Below are 21,246 nucleotides of genomic sequence, written 5' to 3'. Positions count from 1 at the left end.
ATGAGGACATGTATTAGTATTTTTAGTTCTCTTGGATACATTCTTAGTGAAATATGTATTACTACTATTACGTACATTTAACTTGGTAAAGAACTGCCAAATCATTTTCTAAAGTGTCTGTATCATCTTGCATTCCTTTCTGGGGTAGTTTTAATTTGTATCTCTCATTATGAGTGGGGTTGAAAGTACCATTTTTTATGTTTTAAATAATTTGTATTTTCTTTTCTATAAATTGCCTATTCAGCTTACCTTGCTGGTTTTTCTACTAGGTGTTGGAATATTTTAGTGATGTGTAAGCATTCTTCATATAGCAGGGGATATTTTTTTTGGTCATGGTATTATGAATTACAGACTTTCTTTTCCATTTTGGCAAATACCTTTTGAGATTGCTTTTGATGGGTTTTGCCGTGTGTCCCTCTGAAGTACTGTCTCACACAGTATTTACTAATAATTTACTAATAATGTAAGTCTTCACATACTAAAGAAACAAGATTGCCCTTTTAATTAACCTTAAAGTATAAATTGTGTTCCATCACTTTCTTATGTAGCCATAACTCCGGTGGGAATAAAGATGACTTAGATTTGTTTTCTGCATGCTCATAAAATTTTACTACCTTTTAGAAGAAGACACCTATCCAGTGAAAACAAGAGCTTTAGGAATTATGTCTTTACTTACTATGTGTAATAAGAGAAAAAATAATAAAAATAATACTATGTGTGTTTTTTACAGAAATTAATGCAAGATGTTGACATTGCAAACTTGGATAGTGCACGCATTGTTTATTTTCTTCACCACTGAATCTGTAGGTAAGGTTCATGAAATACACTACCTCCCAACCTCATAAATTAGGTTTATGTATTTTTGTATAATTATATAATTAAGCTTATGCTTCATAATTATGTAATTATATTAATGTTTCTATTCTGTCTAGGGTCATTATTGGGAGAATAATGCTGCTGTAACCTAAAAATGATTTTGAAATGTAAAAATATTCCTGATAAATTATAGTTTGAGTTGAAACAGTCTCCCAGTAATCCTAAATGCTGTTTAAGTATACTAACGATAACTTTAAGGTGGGGGGGAGAATACATTGCTGGTGTTTTGGGCATTTTTTTTAATACATAGGAGAAAATCTATTAACCTTTAGCACTTCACTTTTTAATGGCCAGAGGTGTCACTGAACAGTGCTGTGTTAGTGATAGGTCTGGAATCCACAGCCTCATCCTTGAACTGGTTGTTACTAGTAGATAAGAGATAAGTACAGAAATTAAGAGTAAATGTTTAGAATCTTTAAACAGTTTGATGTAGCTGTGACATCCAAGCATGCCATCACTGGACTTAAAGATATGGTATAGAGCAAAAGTATAAGTCTGTGAAAGATTGGGGGTAAAAAACCAAACTGATCTTTAACCACAGGTAGTTTGAGAAGCACTGCTGTAAATCAACCCCTATCAAAATCTAGGAATGCAACTTCTTTTTGAACACTTTAAGTGACATAAGACTACTTTGAAAATTGTTGTTATTTAGAAAATCTTTTCCTTATTCTTGAGCCCAGATTTTCGTTGTAACTTTTTCCCATTATCCCTAGTTCTGGAGTAGTTCCACTTTCTCTTCCCACTGTTCAGCTTTTAGAAAATACTGAAGGACTGCTTTCATGTGTCTCTAAGGCCTCTCTTGCCCAAACTAAACTTACCGAGTTGTCCTAATAATTCTTCATAGGACATGGCTTCTAACCCTGTACATGTTGATTATCCTCCTGATTCTTCTCTTGGTTGCCCATAGCACATTCCAAATACAAGACCATCACACCTCTCATACTTACCAGCTATAGAACTTAGACCAGTTACTTGATCTGTGTCAGTTTCCTGATTTAAAAAATCACCATAATAATTGTTCCTGACTCTTAGGGGTATTGTGAGAATTAAATGAGTTACTATGCACAAGCCATCTGGACAGTGCCTGGCGCAGAGTAAACATTATAAAAAGGATAGTAATTACGTAATTGTTACTGAGGTTTTAATGAAAATGCACTTAAGAAAAAAAATAAGTTTAATGTACCAGAACTGGACAGGGTCTGAGTAGAGTGATTTTATTTTTACTTTGATCTGAGCATCATTCTTACTCAGTCAGCATAGTTTTTGGCCAGCTAAGATAAACTGTAGTTCCAGTTAAGTTACTTACTGGTCAGTGAAAATTCTTAAGTTTTCACATGAATTAATTTCAAGCCATTTCTCCCTTACCCTATATTTAATCTCAGCCTGAATAAGAGAGATTTTGCTCTCTAGCAAATTTCATTATATTAGTTTTGGTCTTTTGGTCTAATCTTCTAAAATAATTTTAATTCTAATATTAACATCCAGTGTTAGTGATCTTTCATAGCCTTGTCCTTTGCTAATTTGGGGTGTGTGAGTGTGTGTGTGTGTTCTGCCAGATTATTGAAAAAAATGTTCAAAATAACAGAAGTAACGTTATTGCTGCCTCACAATTTACTCTAAAACTTCATGGCTTTAAATGACAATAATTATTACTTCTCACAGTTTGTGTGTGTCGGGAACAAAGTTGGGCACAGCTGGATTATTTCATCTTTGCTCTATGATATCTGGGGTGGGGAGTCACTTGGAATATTCAAAGATTGGGGACTAGAATCATCTGAAAGCACTCTCATTTATATGTGTGGTATTGATTCTGTCTGTAGGCTAAGGGCTTTGCTAGGCTTATTGGCCAGAACACCACATGTGGTCTCCCCATGTGGCCTTGGCTTCCCTGCAACATGTGACTGAGTTCCAAGGACAGATGTCCCAAGAGAAAAAGAATGCTGATTGAAAGTTGTATTCTTCTAACGATCTAGCTAGTCACATAGCACATTCCATTGGCTGGGGCAGACATAAGCTCCCACACAGATTTGAGGGCAGGAAGGGAATATTGAACCCATTTCTTTGTGGAAGGAGTATCAGTCACATTGTAAGAAAAACATGTGGGATGGGATAAATACATAGGTGTGACCATATTTGGAAAATACAGTCTGCTGTAAGGACTGAAAACAGGTACTTCGGCATACTCCATTGAAGACCTCTGTCTCACTGACTACTTCTTTTTTGTAGAAGTTTATATATATGAGTAATCAATTAAGGATGTCTTTTTTGAACCTATGAAATTTGTGTTTGTAGATCAATAAAAGTCAGATACCAGCAATTCTGTGATGTTCAGCTGTTACCTGTTATGGTATTTTCTAATTCACATTTCTTCATCTTGTCTACATGATTCCAACTAAGTTTATCAAATGCCTTTTTAAAATTAAAACATTTCTCTTTCTACAATTTAATCTCAAATAGCCTGGTACCCCTGTAAAATTGGGATTAATTTGGCATAGGATGATTTTAATGAGTCTGTGTTTCACTTTGGAACATCTGCTCATTTCTAGTATCTCGCTCATTCTGTGTGATTAAAAATTAATACTGAGTCTGTAGTTACATCTTAGGTTATTTAGTATTCTAAAATACATTTCATATTTACTATTCTTTATTAATTTAGAGAAAGTAAGTAAAACAGGAGTGATTTTACCAAGGAATAAAGTGAAGTCTAGGGAGTTGGAAGGACTGGCCCAGTATCACAGGGTAACTTAATAGTATCCCACAAGATGAAGTTCCATATATTTGGAGGTGTAAAGTAATATGTGCCCTGGGCACATATTAGACATGTATAATAATAGCATGGTCATATAAACAGCCCACCTTAAAAGTTTCGAAACAAAGAAATCCACATTCCTACTCTGGGCATTATAGATTTTATGAGATGTTCCAGGATTCCATTTGAGAGTAAAGTTTTGACTGCAAAGAAAAAAAAATTTAAAAGTATAGTTTTTAATTCTTCCTGCTGACTTTGAAAGAATCTTCCATACCCTGTCAGTGTCACTTGATTGTCTTTGGAGAGTAATACTAATTATGATAGGCTTATCATTTACTACTGGTGGACTATTAAATACCAGGCATTATAATAGGTGCTTTATGTAAGTAATTTTAATCTCAAACTCTTCAAGATAGCTTTTATTATGGGTGCCTGGGTGGCTCAGTCTGTTAAGTGTCTTTCTTTAGCTCAGGTCATAGTCTCAGGATTCTGGGATCCAATTGCACATCAGGTTTCCTGCTCAGCAGGGAGTCTGCTCCTTTTGCCTGCCATTCCCCCTGATTGTTCTCTCTCTCTCTCTCTCTTTTTTTAAAAAGATAATAACTTCATTTTCCAAGTGAAAACACAGAACCTCAAGATAGGTTACCACCCAGAAACCCATTAGCAAAAGGATTCACTAGGGAAAGTTGCCTTGTGTTTCTGGGCAGTGAGGCTATAGTCAAGCCAAGTAGTTAGGATTTTATCTTGATGGTGTAGGCAGCCATTAAATAATTTAAAATACGGAAATAGTATGATCATTTTGAATAGTAACTCTGATAGCAGCATGTAAGATAAACTGGAAGGAGGTCACACCATGGTATAATGGCCTGAGCTTCAGCAGGCAAAAGGGACTGGTGAGAAAGAGGTTGACAGACATATTAAGAAATAGAACCAACCAGACTGAGTGCAATACTATGAAGTTGGAAGAGGTATTGAAGGCGACTATAAGGTATCTGGCCTGGATGACTGGATATAAATAGTGCTGTTAGCAGAGGTAGAGAAGTAAGAGTAAGTTTGAAAGGACTGTGATACATAGAAGTTTTAGATGTGTTCATCTTTTTTCTGTTTTTTTAAGATTTATTTGAGAGAGTAGGTGAGTAGGGGGAAGGGCAGAGGGAGACAATCTCAAGCAGACTCCCCACTGAGTATAGAGCCTGATGTGGGGCTCAAACTTGTGACCCATGAGATGACAACCTGAGTCAGAACCAAGAGTCAGACGCCCTTTAGATGTATTTATCTTAAAGTACTTAGGAAGGACTTCAGGTGGATATGTCTTGCAAGTTACTGAAAAGAGTAGGAAGTTAGAGCTGGAGATAGGGATTCAGTTGCCATCAGCATGGAGTTAGGTGATAGTTAAAGCATACACTTCTGGTATAGTTCTTTTTATGCAGGCTGATTTTGTTTTGTTTTTAATATGGGATTTTATCCCATTTATTGTTAAAACTAATTTATTTGGCCATCTTGTTCTATGTTCTTTATGTTCTTTGTTGTTCTGTTGCTATATCCTTTGTTGTTTGGAATTTTGATAAATAAACATTGTCTGCTACCTTCCCTGGCCCCATCCATACCCCCAACACCATTCAGGACTGGAGAGGAACAGAGCCTACCACTGCTACTTTGCTGGAAGGTATAATTTAGACCCTGAGTCTGAATCAAAGAATGGGATTGGTGGTAGAGTAAGTGTGCATCACGCTGCAGGCAGTCTGTGTTTCCTAAAGCAAAGTCAGAATGTTATACAAAAAAAAAAAAGGCTGAGGCTTACAGATGTCTTTTTTTCATCAGCCTTGTAATTTGTATATTTCTTTATAAATTGAGGCACTGAATTCTGGCCGTATTGTTTTTTCACTGTGTAATTCTTTTTCACTGTCTTTAAGAGATACTTTAGTGAAGATTGAGGACTGCATTGATAAATACCATTTTATACCAGAATAATTCAGTCCATTTTTCTGTTTTCCCTTGTTCCTTTTCAGGTGAACTTCTAGAGCCATGTGGTTATATCAAACCGGAATCTCCAGTTGTACAGCTTGGTTCTAATTTCACTGCAGTCTGTGTGCTAAAAGAAAAATGTATGGATTATTTCCATGTAAATGCTAGTTACATTTTCTGGAAAACAAACCATCTGACTGTTCCTAAAGAACAATATGCCACCATAAACAAAACAGCATCTAGTATCACATTTACAGATACATCTTCATTAAATACTCAGCTGACTTGCAACATTCGTACATTTGGACAAATTGATCAGAATGTTTATGGAATCAGAATAATTTCAGGCTGTAAGTTTTGTTTTGTTTTTGTCTTATTTCAAACTTCGTTATGACTGTTTAATTACATTTGTAATGTCTCTTGGTCTTTATGAAATGCAGTTATTTGTTGGGTTTATTGACTTTTGGACATGCTTTTTTTTAAAAAATAAGTTTCAAAGTGGAAGTCCATTTGCATTACTGCTGTACAAAAAGCTTGAAGAGTAACATATCCTGAAAGTCAAGTATCTCAGTTTCCTAGAAAAATGTTTTAACATGAGACCCACAAAAAACAGTTCTTGAATTGAAATTTGTCAGTGTATCCATAGTAATTTTCAGTATCCTTTAATTGGTGAGGAGATCACATACAAAGCAACTATCTGAAGGTAAGTAAATAACTGGAGAATGTCCTTTTGTGTCAGAGTAAACTTAGTCTGATCCAAGAGTAGCTTGTCAAATTTGTGGATCCCCAAGACCATAATTTTGGTATTTGCTTTTCCTCCAACAGAGTTTAAGAAAACAATAGGAGGAGAAATATAAGTAAATCATTTGTTTCCATTTATTTGCCTCTTACTAACATGCAGCAATACTTACATACACTTCATGGGGAAATCAGTTAATATTCTTAAATAGTTACAAATGAAAGTTGATTTTGTGTAGAAAATTAATTTGAAACATGCTAGTTAGTGACAGTTACAGAAAATGTGTATTAATTTAAAAAGTACGAGTTTAAATAGAAAAGATGAATTTTTTAGTCACTAGTCTTTCATTATGTCTGGGGTTTTTTTGTTCGTTTTTCATCTAATTTCGTTTGCAAATGTCTTGGATAGTATATAAATTGCATGTTATTTGTGGGTAGAAAGCTTTTGAAAATTGTACATTTTTCCCTTTTAGTGCCTCCAGAAAAACCTAAAAATTTGAGTTGCATTGTGAATGAAGGAAAGAAAATGATGTGTCAGTGGGATCCTGGAAGGGAAACATACCTGGAAACGAACTTCACTTTAAAATCCGAATGGCAAGTTGTTTTTTAAGTTTTTTGTATGTTGAACTCAATAATTTGTCGTTTGTGCTAGAGTTTTTATTTCTTAAGGTGGAAAATAGTAAATGCAAATTTTTGTCTAAGCTTTTATTTTAGAGCATCTGAAACAAAAAAGTGGAAAGAATAGTATAATAAATTCCCATGTGTTCATCATCCAGCTCATGACCAGTTTTCTGTATACCCCACCCCAAATTATCTTAAAGGAAATCTGAGACATCATATCATCTCATCCATAAATATTGTAGTTCATACCTCTGAAAGATAGGGATACTTTAAGACACGTAACTGTATACCATTATTATACCCAAATATAACTGAAGAAACTTCGATAGATTGTCCCATTTTCAGTTAGTTTCATGTTTCCTCAGATGTTTCATGAATATATGTATATACATACTTTTATAATTTTTTTTATTTGAGTATAGCTGACACATAATGTTAAAACAGTTTCAGCCATACAGTGTGGTGATTGAGCTAAGTGCTCACGACAAGCATAGCTTCTGTCTTCATATAACACTTTTAAAATGGCATTGTATTCCCTATGCTGTGATACAAATATTTGTATATATTTTTACAAGTCCTCAAATCACAATCTCCATGCATTACAAATTTGTTTTTTTTTTTTAAACCATAGATTCTGCCTGGTTTTCTTTAACTTTGCAATTCAGTCATTAAAGTAACTGTTACACATTGTTTAACATAGTCCTCTGTCCTTTTTTTTTGCCCTAGAAATTTTTATTCAGTCTAGACACTTGATCAGATTTAGGTTTTTTGTTTTTGTTTTTCCAAAAGTAATTCGTAGGGGTGGTATATACTTCTTAATTCTTTTTCTCCCCTTTTTCTTTTCTTTTCTTTTTTTTTTTTTTTAGGTGCACATCACACCATATTTTACCTTAATTGAAAGTTGAGTAATAAGCAGTTAGACAATTTATGTCTGCTGTTTTTGTCAGTCATTTTTATCTTTCTCAGTTTTATTGTGAAATCATTGATACACATTACTGAATAAGTTTATTAAGCCTTATAGCATAGTGGTTTGATTTACCTAAATTGTGAAATAATTCCCACAATAGGTTTATCTAACAACTGTCTTTTTGTATAGATACAAAGAAAAAAAAGGAAAAAAATTTTCTCCTTGGGATAACTCAAAGGATTTACTCTCTTCACATCTTTCCTATGTATCATACATAGTGTTGGTTATAGTCCTGTTGTATGTCATATCCCTAGTACTTAGTATCTTCACAGTATCTTACAGCTAGAAGTTTGTACCTTTTGACCAGCTTTGTCCAGTTCCCCCTCTCTCCACCCTCTGCCTCTGGTAACCATAAGTTCTTTTTTTGTGTGTGTTTGGTCATTTTGTTGGCTTGTTTTACAGTCCACAGATAAGTGAAATCATAAGTACTTGTCTTTCTTATTTCACTTAGCATAATCTCTTGTCAAAAATGTAGGATTTCTCCATTTTTATGGCTGTCTAATAGTCCATCATGTACATGTATCCCACAGCTTCTTTATCCATTCATCCATTGATGGACACTTAGGATGTTCCCATGTCTTGGCTGTTGTAAATAATGTTGCTATGAACAAGTGGGTGTAGGTATTTTTTGAGGTAGTGTTTCTGATTCCTGGATCAAAAATGCCTGGATCATGTGGTAGTTTTAGTTTTAGTTTTTTTAGGCTCCTAACATCTTTTTCATAATTGGCTTAAGCACTTTACAGTTTCACCAACAGTGCATAAGGGTTCCCTTTTCTCCACATGCAGACCAACATTTGTTATCTTTTAAATGATGGCCATTCTCAACAGGCATGAGGTGATATTACAGTTTTAAATAACATTCTTCACGTGACGGGTGATGCTGAGTGTCTTTTCATGTACCTGTTGCCTCTTCATATTATCTTCTTTAGAGAAATGCCTGTTCAGATCTTCTACCGATTTTTTATTTAGATTATTCTTTTGCTGTTGAGTTTTAGAGTTCTTTATATATTATAACTGTTAACCCCTTATCAGATCTATGGCTTCCAAATATTTTTTCCTATTCTGTAGGTTGTCTTTTCACTTGGTTAATGGATTCTATGTAGATTTCTATTTTTTATTATTATTTTTTAAAGATTCTACTTTCTTATTTGTCAGAGAGAGCACACGCACAAGCTGGCAGGGTGGCAGGCAGAGGCAGAGGCAGAGAAGTAGGCTCCCTGCTAAGCAAGGAGCCTGATGGAGGACTTGATCCCAGGATCCTGGGACCATGACCTGAGCCAAAGGCAGCGGCTTAACCGACTGAGCCACCCAGGCATCCCCAGATTCTTATTTTTATCTAATTTAAAAAAAAAAATTTATTTGACAGAGCAAGAGAGCACATATGGGAGCTGGGGGAGTAACAAAGGGAGAAGGAGAAAGCAGGCTCTTCGCCTACTGGGGACCCCAATAGGAGGCTCGATCCAGGTCTCTGGGATCATGACCTGAGCCAAAGGTTGATGCTTAACTGACTAAGCTACCCAGGCACCCCGCATTTTTAGTTTTGCATAGTTGTACTTGTGTGTCTACTATTTTTGCTTGTGCTTTGAGTGTCATACCCAAAAAATCAGTACAATGACCCATGTCTCAGAGCTTTATTCTCATATTTTCTTCTAGGAGTTTCAGGATTTGAAGTCATAGATTTAAGTCTTTATTCCATGTTGAGTTCATTTTTGTGAATCATACAAGATAGGGGATAATTTCATTCTTTTGTAGGTGAATATCCAGTTATCCCAGCACTGTTAGGAATTCCCCTGGGTCCCTTGTCAAATATTTGGCATAATTAATTGAATTGTGCTTGGGTTTATTTCCAGGCTTTTAGTTAGTTCTTTCCACTGGTTGGTTTATTTTTAATGCTAGTACTATATGTTTTGATGACTCTAACTTCATAGTATAGACTGAAACCAGGAAGTGTGATGTTTTCCAGCTTTATTCTTTTTTTCCTCAGGATTTTTTTTTTTTTTGGACTGTTAAGTCATCTGTGTTTCCACATAAATTTTAGAGTGTTTTTCTGTACTTTTGTAAAAAATTGTCATCATAATCTTATTGCATTGAATCTGTAGATGGCTTTTGGTGGTATTAATGTTTTAACAATATTCTTGGAATTTGTGGGCACGGAGTACCTTTCCATTTATTGTGTCTCTGATTTCTTTCATCACTGTCTTATAGTTTTCAGAATAGAGGTCTTTTACCTCCCTAGTTAAATGTATTCTATTTTATTTTTTCTGATGCTCGATAGATTTCTTGATTTCTTTTTTAGAAAATTCATTGTAAGTGTATAGAAGCACTACTGATTTTTGTATTTTAATTTTGTATTGTGCAACTTTACTAAATGCACTCATTAGATCTAACATCTTTTGGTTGAGAGCTTTTGTTTTTCTGATACTAAGATGGAGAGGTGGTTACAGGTACTGTTGCCAGCTTGATCCATTCTTACAAAGTTTTCTTTTTTTTTTTTTTTTTTTTTTTGGTAAAGACAGATTTTGTTTATTGGACTTGGCTTTGATATGACTGACATACACTGCATACATAGTACAAATTGATCTTAAACAGTTCTTGACTGCAGTTTTTATCAAAAGCTGGAAGAACTTTGCAGTGAATGCTTATACAGATCCATCTTTAGATCCTATAATTAACATTTTACTGTGTTTGCTTTATCACATATGTGGTGTTTATGCATACTTCTCTCCACCTATCCATCTTTTTTTTTTTTTAATGTATTTCAAAGTGACTTGCAGGTGTTAGTATATTTCACCCTTAAACACTCCAGCATTTACATTATTAAGTAGATGTAATTATACATTTACAGGTACATTTTTGATTTTTGGTAAAATTTGTGCATCTTTAAATATATCTTAGATACCTGAAGCATATCAATCAGTGACCTTTGACTAGTATAGTTACATAACTTAGACCTTACCAAGATAAAAAACATTACTTACACCCCAGAAAGTTCACTCTGCTCCTTCCCAGTCAGTCCTATCCACCACCCTATCTCACCCCGTCCCACAAAGCAACTACTGCAGTGATTTTCTTCACTGTAAATTTTTGTTTGTTCTGACTGTCATGTAGATATAATCATACAGCATGTACTCTTCTGTGAAAGGTTATGACTCAGCAGAATAGTTTTGGGGATTTAACCATGTTGCTTCCCATTAGTTTTTCATTTAAAGGTTGGAGCCATCAGTGATCGTTATTTGTACATGAGGTAAAAAATAGTGGTATTCTTCTTGTAAAAACCTGATACACTTAAAACTTCTTTCATCAACTATTGGTTACCCTGAGGTACAGTTCATAGAAGCAAAATGGTATTAATGTTTCCCCTTTCTAACCAGTTTTATAAAGTGTTAGTTCCCTAGCATCCTCTAAAGAGGAGGGTTTTTTTTTCCCCTTCATTACGAATTCATACTGAAACACATTTTACATGTTTCAGTCCATTACTATTACTTTTCTTGATACTTACATTGTCTCATCTTTGGTTAGGAACCTACTCAGGTTGGCTTTTCCTTTTGACTTCACTCACTAGTCTTTGATAGCTGTCTTCGACAGCTTCCTTCCTTTTTGATAGGACATGACTTTCCAGATTCATCTTAGTATATATGTCCTTCCCCAGGCCTAGAATCAACCATTTCCCAAGTAGCCATGGTTCCATTTAATAGAAAATACTGTTTAGACTACAGTCAAGCTAGGGGAGCTTACTGCTATGTGCTTGTTCTAGGGTTTTACAGCAGATACAGCTAGGAAATGCTTTTAAGGTAAAATACATCATGCACTAATACTGATAATTTCCAGTTTAAAATCTGGACTACCTGTTTTTACTTAATTTCATCCATCTAACATCTACATCTTCTGTGCTGAAAACCTTAGTCTCCAGCACCACCAATATAATAATAATTCTTTGCTTTATCTCATAGTAAGCAGCAGCTACAGAATAGCAATGCCAATATCAACATAACAATATGAATACTAAAACAAATTTTAAGATTGTTTTTCTTCCCCTAAGGATATAGTTAAATGATGTGTTTTTTTTTTAAGATTTTTTATTTATCTATTTGACTTTTTTTTTTTTTAAGATTTTTTATTTATCTATTTGACAGAGATCACAAGTAGGCAGAGAGGCAGGCAGAGAGAGAGAAGGAAGCAGGCTCCCCGCTGAGCAGAGAGCCCGATGCGGGTCTCGATCCCAGGACCCTGGGATCATGACCTGAGCCGAAGGCAGAGGCTTTAACCCACTGAGCCACCCAGGCGCCCCTTAAATGACGTTTTAAAGCTACTTAAAAGGGATGCCTGGGTGGCTCAGTCGGCTAAGCATCTGCCTTCGGCTCAGGTCATGCATGATCCCAGGGGCCTGGGATTACACTCTGAATCAGGCTCACTGCTCAGCAAGGAGCCGGCTTTTCCCTCTCCCACTCCCCTTGATTCTGCTCGCTCGCTCGCAAGTAAATAAATAAAATCTTAAAAAAAAACTACAAAAATTAAGACACTTAAAATAGTTTCTGTGTATTAAAGCACCAACTCAATACAAGAGTTCATATATTTCATTTTGCTTTTGATTTTTAGGAATTTTTTAATTGAGACATAATTGATCTACAATATCCTGTTTATTTCAGGTATACATCATAGTAATTCATAAAAGTTACCTGTTTGTGGTTTTGACTTAACCTCCTACTTTAAAAAAAAGTGTGTATATGTTTTTTAATTGATGCATAATTTAAAATTAAGTGAGTAAATAGTACCACTTGAAACTTTTTTCATGATAGAAATCAGAAAGGGTTTGACTGGAAAGAGGCTAAGGGGATTTTCTGGGGTTGACAGAAACTCTTACCCTGTCCTCCTATCACCTAGTGTATTGTGCTTAGAATAAACATAACTGCTTGAAGAAGGACATTGAGGGTACAGTAAGGATTGTTTCAGGAATGGAAAGAAATCGTAAGGTCACAGGAAATAGACGATTTTTAGAGATGGGTCATTGGGGATAGAGCATCGTATTCTAAATGTAATGTTCTTGGCGTAAAATTTTGAAAAAAAAATGTTTTAAGATATAGCTCAAACTCCATTTTAAAGGAAAGCCTGATAGTTCTTAAGAAATTTTATTTTAAGCTGTAAGTCTGGGCCTCATTAGGTAACCTTTTTCACAGTAATTTTTTAAAATCTGTTTTTAATGATCAATTCTTCCATTTTTGTATTTAGGGCAACAGAGAAGTTTGCTGATTGTAAAACAAAACGTGACACCCCCACCTCATGCACTGTTGATTATTCTCCTGTGTATTTTGTCAACACTGAAGTCTGGGTAGAAGCAGAGAATGCCCTTGGGAGAGTTACATCAGATCATATAAATTTTGATCCTGTAGATAAAGGTAGTTATAAGCCTGAATTTGAGAATTTATTGGGGTATATACAGTGGCTTATTAATTTAGTTTTTTAGGTTTTAATCAATATAGAGAAAGCACTTACTCTTTTAATGATTTTTATAAATTTGCATTAATAACATTAAAAATCTGGAAAAATATTAATAATACAGCTATACTACAGTGGTTTTGACTTTGAATGTTACCTGCTAGTATTTATGCAATTATCAAATGTTTTACAACATAGCAATTTATAGTATACATGTTTTGTTTTTATTGTCTCTGTCTTTACATATATCATAAATATTTGTCTTTTGATAACTGAACCTGAAAAGATTAATAGGCATATAATAACTTGACAAAACTACAATTTCTTTAGAAACCTTTTCTCTTCATTATAATAGTATGACATTGCATTGTTTTCCAAAATAATAGTTCATTTGGTAAGAATAAATACGAAATAAAATAAGTAGTATGTTTGAGTTTGTATAAGAAGTTATAAAAATGAACCATGATAAATATTCTGATTTATTTTATTCTTCAGTGAAGCCCAATCCGCCACATAATTTATCCGTAAGCAACTCAGAGGAACTGTCCAGTATCTTAAAATTGACATGGATCAACTCAAGTATCCAGGATTTTATAAGACTGAAATACAACATTCAGTATAGGACCAGAGATGCCTCAGTTTGGAGCCAGGTAAATTGCAAGTTACTGTTTATGCAAATAGCTTTGCAACCCTCTAACCTAAAAGTCTGAATATCCTAAGGTTGTGGTTACATGAAATATTTTGCTTGATCCCTCTTCTTGATCTGTGTTTCATGCAGGGGCAAACAGAAGACATTCAGATTGAAAATACAGTTTTGCTTAGTACAGTAGCTTTGAAGTATGGGAGTGATACCAGGTGGTAAGGAATAGTATTTTTGATGGGAGGTGAAAGGAACACAAAAAATGAGCAAATTAAGTGGGAGAGTATATAAAGAGATTATTTGGCTAAGGTAGAGCAGGGGTTGGCAAACTAAATCTGCAAGCCAATTTCAGCCAGCCATCTGTCTTTATAAATAAAGTTTTGCTGGAACACAGCCACACTTCTTTTTTTTTTTTTTTAAATATTATCTTTGGCTATTTTGTGCTGCAGCGGACAAGTTGAGCAGTTGGAACAGAGACTGTCTGGCCCACAGCCTAAAATATTCACTATCTAGTGCTTTTTAGAAAGCATGTCAACTTTTGTAGAGGAAGTAGTTATTGGGGAACTTAAAAGACTGAAAAGGAACAGAAGAGTATACCCAAAGATGATGCTGTCACCAAAAGAAGTACTTGGAACTTTTAAAAAAGACAATCACCATAGCTTGTGCTCCCCGTAATATTCTTTGTTACAACTTCATTTGTCACTAACACTGTGCTTTTTCTTTCTCTTGTTGCAATAATGAGCTCATAAGGATTTGAGCTCATGATCTTAATACTTCTGCTCTCCATTCCACTTACAGAAGGACTGGTCAAAATAAAATTAGAAAAAGCAACAAATGAAAATGGATTAATGCTTCATATTATACAGAGAGGATACATACCTGAACTTCAGAATATTTTTTGGTATCACAGAATCTTAATTCATTAATAATAACAAAAAAAAGATACCTGCTTTGTATTCACTATTGAAATATCATAGTAATGAAATACCATAGTAATAGAATTATTTATCTGTATTCTCTCTTTTCTGAAAACAAGTTTTGTTTTTCTTGATTGGGCTGGATATCTGCCTTTTTCCTATCCAGAGTTGTACTCTGCTCTTCCCTCCTGTGCTTACTCTTGTCTTGGAATGCTGACCTATATGGATTTCATCTGAGGGTTCACATTCTCTCTGGTTTCTTGGTGAATATGGTTAAAGGAAGCAGGGGATCTGGCAAGAGAGAAAAGAGATCAGCATATTTATTTTCCCTGCTTCCCCCTGGAGCTGCCCATTCTCTCAGCCTAAGGTCACTGCTCTACTAAAGTTAATCCCATCTGACCCTCTTCTCCCAGTTGCTGTTGTCAGCCCTTTTGGTCTGGGAGTAATAACAGCTCCAAGCCCCTCAGTAATGACCACTATCTAAGGTTTCCCTATACTCTGCCCATACTTCCTTTTAAAACCCTTCCTGAATTGAATTCTAATTGGAGTATACTATCTTTCTCCTGCTGAGACCCTAAGTGTTACAGGCCCCATGGAAGAAAAATAAATGAATGAAGGATTAATAATAGATGTTTCCATACTTTCAAATCTACTAACTTCACTAACTTCGACAGCTTTTTGATTTGCATTTATATCTCTCCTGAGCTTGAGTTTAATTTATTAGTCTAGTTTCATTAAATGAGTTTCCAAAATGTTAGGGAATTTAGGACAGTTACAATAAATACATGGGTTTTTTTTAATTAGTTGATCTGCTTTGATTTCAGATTCCTCCTGAAGATACAGCATCCACTCGATCTTCCTTCACTGTCCAGGACCTTAAACCTTTTACAGAATATGTATTCAGGATTCGTTGTATGAAGGAAGATGGTAAAGGCTTCTGGAGTGACTGGAGTGAAGAAGCAAGTGGTATCACATATGAAGATAGTGAGTAATTAAGATACCTGAGGAAATAAAGGTTTTGGAATTAGGGCTATGAATTGTATCTGGTTTTAGTAATGTAGACCACCTCCTTATTTTATGACCATTTTATTCAAACTTGTATTTTACACTTCTGTTCTAACATCAAGATGTAAAATGTGCATGATTGTATTTATCTATTTGATTCCTCATAAAGAAGATATCAGGGAATGACCATGAGAAAACCACTGAACTAACAGTTAAGTCCAGAACATTTTATAAAGGACGGTAGTTCAAAGATACCCCAAAAAGAGAATCATATCCTGACTCATTAAAGTCATACTAACAAAATATACCATAGTCCCTCACTGTCAGAAATACATGTGTACTATTACTTGTTCATTTCTACCAGCACTTAATAAACCCCTGGAAAAGAATCCTGGAGTTTTGGTTTATTTTCATTTTCCCTTCCCCACCCCCCACAATCATATGGGGCATAGAATATAGAATCCAAAAGTCATAAAAGGGTATATAGGATCCAAGTAAGATTTCCTGCCCACAGCAGTTAAAATCAGTAATTTCTTTTGTAGCAGTCAAGAAATAGTCCTGTAGCATACAGATTTTTCTTTTTGAACAGTTTTATTCCATAGTTTCACCCTTCAGGTGTCAATGGCAACAGCTCTGGCTTTAAAACCTCCTGTACCACCACTGTCCCTTCACTTACAGCTTCACTAGACGTTAGATAGTGAAGTGAGAGTATCAAAGGCAGAAAAGTAAACTGCCTTTTCCACTAAGATTTTCTCTTATTCTCATAAGTGACATGAAAGAAAGTAGTTCTGCTATTGCTGATTTGAGGATCTTCAACTGGATTTCTTTGTCTTGGCTAGGAATTCTTAAACTGGGATCCATGGGGCCTTGAAAGCTGGTGGGTCAGTTGCAGAGGGGAGGCGAGGGGAGGGTGGTTCCTGAACTCAAGTGTGGGCAAAATATTACGGCTAGTGCCTGTGTGTGTTTTTTGGGAGGGGAGATGGTGGAAAATCATGAACCATTAGATTAAGCAATTCTTCAATTTAATGAGTGATTCCTCTAGATTCTTTTTTAGGAAGTCCTATAATATTTTCATTATAGTTTCTTGGTCTTTATTTTGTATATTCGTGTGTATATCCGTACTGGCAACCTTGTCCCCAGCCTTGTGTCCTTTTTCTCTGTTTTGTCCTCCATAATTACCTCTTTTTAGTAAATCCCATCATTGCTTAGATTTATTCAGATCCTTTCTTATTCTATTGAACCATAGCTTATAATTGCACTTAAAATTCTGAAAAATCGGTTGATTCCATAGGAATTTTTAAAACCTAATTTATTAGCATTTAGTGGATTTTCATTTCTCACGTTGGGATTATGACGGCAACACTGCGAATTCATTTTTATTGTATCTTGTCAGCAGTCCTAACATAAGGTAATAAACTTAGCCCACATTTATTCCATTTATGTTGTTTTATATTCCTATACACACACACACACACACACACACACACACACACACACACACACAGGAGTTTTAAGTATATATGTAAACATAATTTTTCAGTTTGAGTTCCAGCAGTAAGAAGTGGTGATCCATCTTTGGTTATACCTTAGGATATGTTTGTAGTTTCACAATTTCAAGATTAGAAAAATAATCCAGTATAATCTAAATTACCAAGTGGTCTATTACTTGACTAAAGGAAGACCCAGGCATAGCATACTAGAATGGGGAAAATGATAGTTTAAACAGTGACTAAAGGGCAAGAATATTAAGAACAAAGTAAGAGAATAATTTCCAAGATGATACTTTATTGTTAAAAACTTCTATTTTAAAAAGTTCATGTCATTTTTTTAGGACCATCCAAGGCACCAAGTTTCTGGTATAAGATAGAGCCATCCCATACTCATGGCTATAGATCTGTACAACTCATATGGAAGGTAAAAAAAAAAAAAAAAATTGCATGTTTATCTTTTGTCACTTACATAAATTTTATATGGTATTATGAGTGTAGTTTTTTAACTTAAATTTTTACTCATCTCAGTATCAGGAAAACATTTGACAAATAGAAACACAAAGCTTTGTATATATTACATAAACTGCAGGTTATATCTGTTAAATACTTAAGCATTTGTGAAAAGTTCTATGAGAAGGATTTTGTCTGTCATCCAACTTTCCTGAGTGCCTCATAGAAAACAATTTTTAAAGGTTTTGAGTAATCAAAAGTATTGCCAGTAATAATTGTTGTCAACTCTGTAAGGCTGCAAGCGTATCCATACTAAAACAAAAACAACAAAAAAACCTCAGGAATAAAATATAATTTAGAGCCAGATAGCCACAGTGCAGGTACTATACAGAACTAAAAGCTAATGAAATGGTGCTACTTTTCTTCCTAAAGTTACAGGTTTACTCATTTACTATGTAGTAGTTTACTTAAGGTAGTAAATTGTAAATGAGGTTGCAGGTACCTTTTTTCGGTTAAACATTTAGAGGTTTTACATAACAGCAGAATTTGTGAACACGGAAAAATGATTAACTTTTATTAAATTTTTAAAATATTTTATTACAGACATTGCCTCCTTTTGAAGCCAATGGAAAAATTTTGGATTATGAAGTGACTCTCACAAGATGGAAATCACGTTTACAGAATTACACAGTTAATGAAACCAAATGGACAGTAAACATCACAAATGATCGTTACATAGCAACTCTCACAGCGAGGAATCTGGTTGGCAAATCAGATGCAGCTGTTTTAACTATCCCTGCTTATGACTTTAAAGGTTTGTGTCTGTGAGATGGCATCGACTTATGGATGGGAAAAGGTGGTTCTTAATGTAGAAGATACTCTGTGGCATAGTACATAGTTAACTTACTCTAAGTGAACAGCCAAGTAATTTGTTTTATTCTTAGGTGGCTCACTTAAACTTTGAAGTGAACTACTTAATTCATTTCAGTCTTTTCTGATTACTTGTTTTTTACATACTATTTTAAGACTCTGGGAACCATATATGAATATGACTTAAATATATTGTTCATAGCTTTCAAAGAAGGAAAAAGCCATTTACATATAGAAAACACTTGAAGAATTTTGAGAAAGGAAGCATTTTAGTTTCAAAATAAATTGTCTATATGTAAATTATAATGTGCCTTTTATTCATGGAAATACATATGCTACAAAAACTGATAGAAAGGCTATGTAAAATATCAAAATTACAGATTTTTAATGCTCACTTATCATATCGGTATTCAACCTTTGTTTTAAAGCTACTTGCCCTGTAAGGAATCTTAAAGCATTTCCCAAAGATAATATGCTATGGGTGGAATGGACTGCTCCAAATGAATCTGTAAACAAATACATCCTTGAGTGGTGTGTATTATCAGATAAATCGCCCTGTATCCCAGACTGGCAACAGGAGGATGGATTAGTACACCGCACCTATTTAAGAGGTATACCTGGTTAGAAAAAATTTAAGTTGATATCCTTATGTCTTACTCTTCAGACAGATTTTTCTTCTACATATTATTTGTGCATTACAGATGCTGTGGTCCCCTGAAAAGTTAAATCTAGTTTGCCATATGTGTGACTCTCACCAAGTCACATCTAACCTCGTTCAGTTGCAGGGTCTTTTTATGGACAAAGTGGGGTTAATAGTATTTCTCTTTATAGTTAAGTGTTGGGATCATCAAAGGAACACTTAAACTGTAAAGAGAAATATTATATGACCTCTGCTTGTAATTATTTGCATTCTTCTGTACCTGATTTAACTACCTCATCCTGCAATGAGAAAATATTTCCGTAGCATCTGAATGACTTAGACTCTTAAAGCTGTTGAATAGGGAAAGTGGAATTAGAACTCAGATTACCTTATGTCTTTTAACTGGAAGTTGTAATGGATGGAAAGTAATGATGTTGTAGAGCTCCAGAATGGTGGATTACCCTGCATTTTAAGGTACAACTTACTGTGTGGCTTTGAAGTGATAAAACAGCTTTAAAGAGAAAACATTCAGCTTGTATGTGCCCCCCACCCAAGTACGGAAGGATAACCATTAGAATTCAGCTATGAATAATATGATTAATTAGAGAAAAGCTGTAAACAAGGACATAACTGCCATAAGGTTTGTGAGTTTGATTTATAAAACAGGCTATTTGGCCCTCCTTACCCTCTTATTTAGTAAACAATTTTAATAAATTTGGTTTCTTCTCAGCCTTATTAAAAGCAAGGTAGAGCTAGAGGGAAGACCTACATTGGTAATAACTGGACAATAGAAATGTTTTTAAGATCGCATAGCATAATCTCCAGAGACTGCAGGTTGCATAGGGAGCCCTAATAGTTCATAGCTCTGATAACATCACTGTATTACAGCAGAATATAACACTTACTCATCATCTTGATAATACTGAGTCATCCAGAAAAAGTAAAGTTACTCTGTTTAAGAAAGCAACGGAGCATATAATAACTTTATAACTTAATAAGTAATATTTAAGGAAATAAAAGTTCTTACTGAATGTGTAAACTTCAGTAAAATAAATACTTTATTTTCTGATGTGGACAGGTAAAATTCTGTAAAAAAAAAAAAACTTAAAAAATTTTTACTATTGTGTATTGGGAATAGATTACTTTGTTAATTTGAAGAGATCATAAAGAATTTATAAATAATAAATAACTTTAATTTTTTTTAACTTTTTGGGGGAAATAGTACTAATTCTTTTTTTCCCAGTGACCTGACAAACCAGGGCCATTTCCCTAGCTCTTAACAGTGGGTCTTCAGGTAGTTCTCCAAGAATTAGTTAAAATACACAAACACTGTCAAACTATAAGACCAAGGATAATTTGAAATCAATGTTTTATTGTAAGTTCTGGGTAATAATACAATAATTACTTTAACTGACAGTATATTCATGATATTGGCAATAAAAGTAAGCTTTTATGTAACTTTTACTCTGTTAAGCTTGAATCCAGTACACAAAAAGCAATGCTTACTTTAAAAGCTGCAGTTCTAAAAGTTTAATAACCATGAAATTATAATATAAAAATAAATAATGGAGTTACACTTTTATTATGGGGAAAAAATGCTTCCTCTCCTCTTCTTTCTTTAGGGAACCTAGCAGAGAGCAAATGTTACTTGATAACAGTTATTCCAGTATTTGCTGATGGACCAGGAAGCCCCGAGTCTATAAAAGCATACCTTAAACAAGCTCGTAAGTCCAAACTCATTTTCTTTGAAATGTGTTGTTTGCTCTTAACAAAGACATTCTGTCTTTTTAAAATAAGGGTATGTGTTACAGTGTTCAAATAAAATAACTAAATTCTAGTGAATTCTAGTAATATACTGAATTGTAATGATTTTCAGTTATCAAAT

The 21,246-nt window shown here is 34.4% G+C and overlaps 1 protein-coding gene across 1 annotated transcript in view; it reads left to right on the top strand.

Annotated features, from left to right (window-relative positions):
- LOC111156948 (interleukin 6 signal transducer) overlaps window positions 1–21,246 on the top strand; it is a 56,089-nt gene that overhangs the window by 23,672 nt on the left and 11,171 nt on the right. The window contains exons 3-12 of the mRNA XM_022518120.1: window positions 731–807; window positions 5,635–5,940; window positions 6,802–6,922; window positions 13,143–13,309; window positions 13,845–13,999; window positions 15,731–15,890; window positions 17,743–17,825; window positions 18,455–18,665; window positions 19,150–19,332; window positions 20,984–21,085. Of these exons, the coding sequence (XP_022373828.1) occupies window positions 744–807; window positions 5,635–5,940; window positions 6,802–6,922; window positions 13,143–13,309; window positions 13,845–13,999; window positions 15,731–15,890; window positions 17,743–17,825; window positions 18,455–18,665; window positions 19,150–19,332; window positions 20,984–21,085 (1,552 nt within the window). The 5' untranslated portion in view covers window positions 731–743. The remainder of the gene's footprint in view (window positions 1–730; window positions 808–5,634; window positions 5,941–6,801; window positions 6,923–13,142; window positions 13,310–13,844; window positions 14,000–15,730; window positions 15,891–17,742; window positions 17,826–18,454; window positions 18,666–19,149; window positions 19,333–20,983; window positions 21,086–21,246) is intronic.

This window comes from Enhydra lutris, unplaced genomic scaffold, assembly GCF_002288905.1.
Source record: "Enhydra lutris kenyoni isolate GAN:26980312 unplaced genomic scaffold, ASM228890v2 scaffoldscaffold50, whole genome shotgun sequence".
Taxonomy (NCBI): domain Eukaryota; kingdom Metazoa; phylum Chordata; class Mammalia; order Carnivora; family Mustelidae; genus Enhydra; species Enhydra lutris.
Note: the sequence above shows the minus strand (reverse complement) of the source record. Positions and strands in the feature narration are given on the sequence as shown.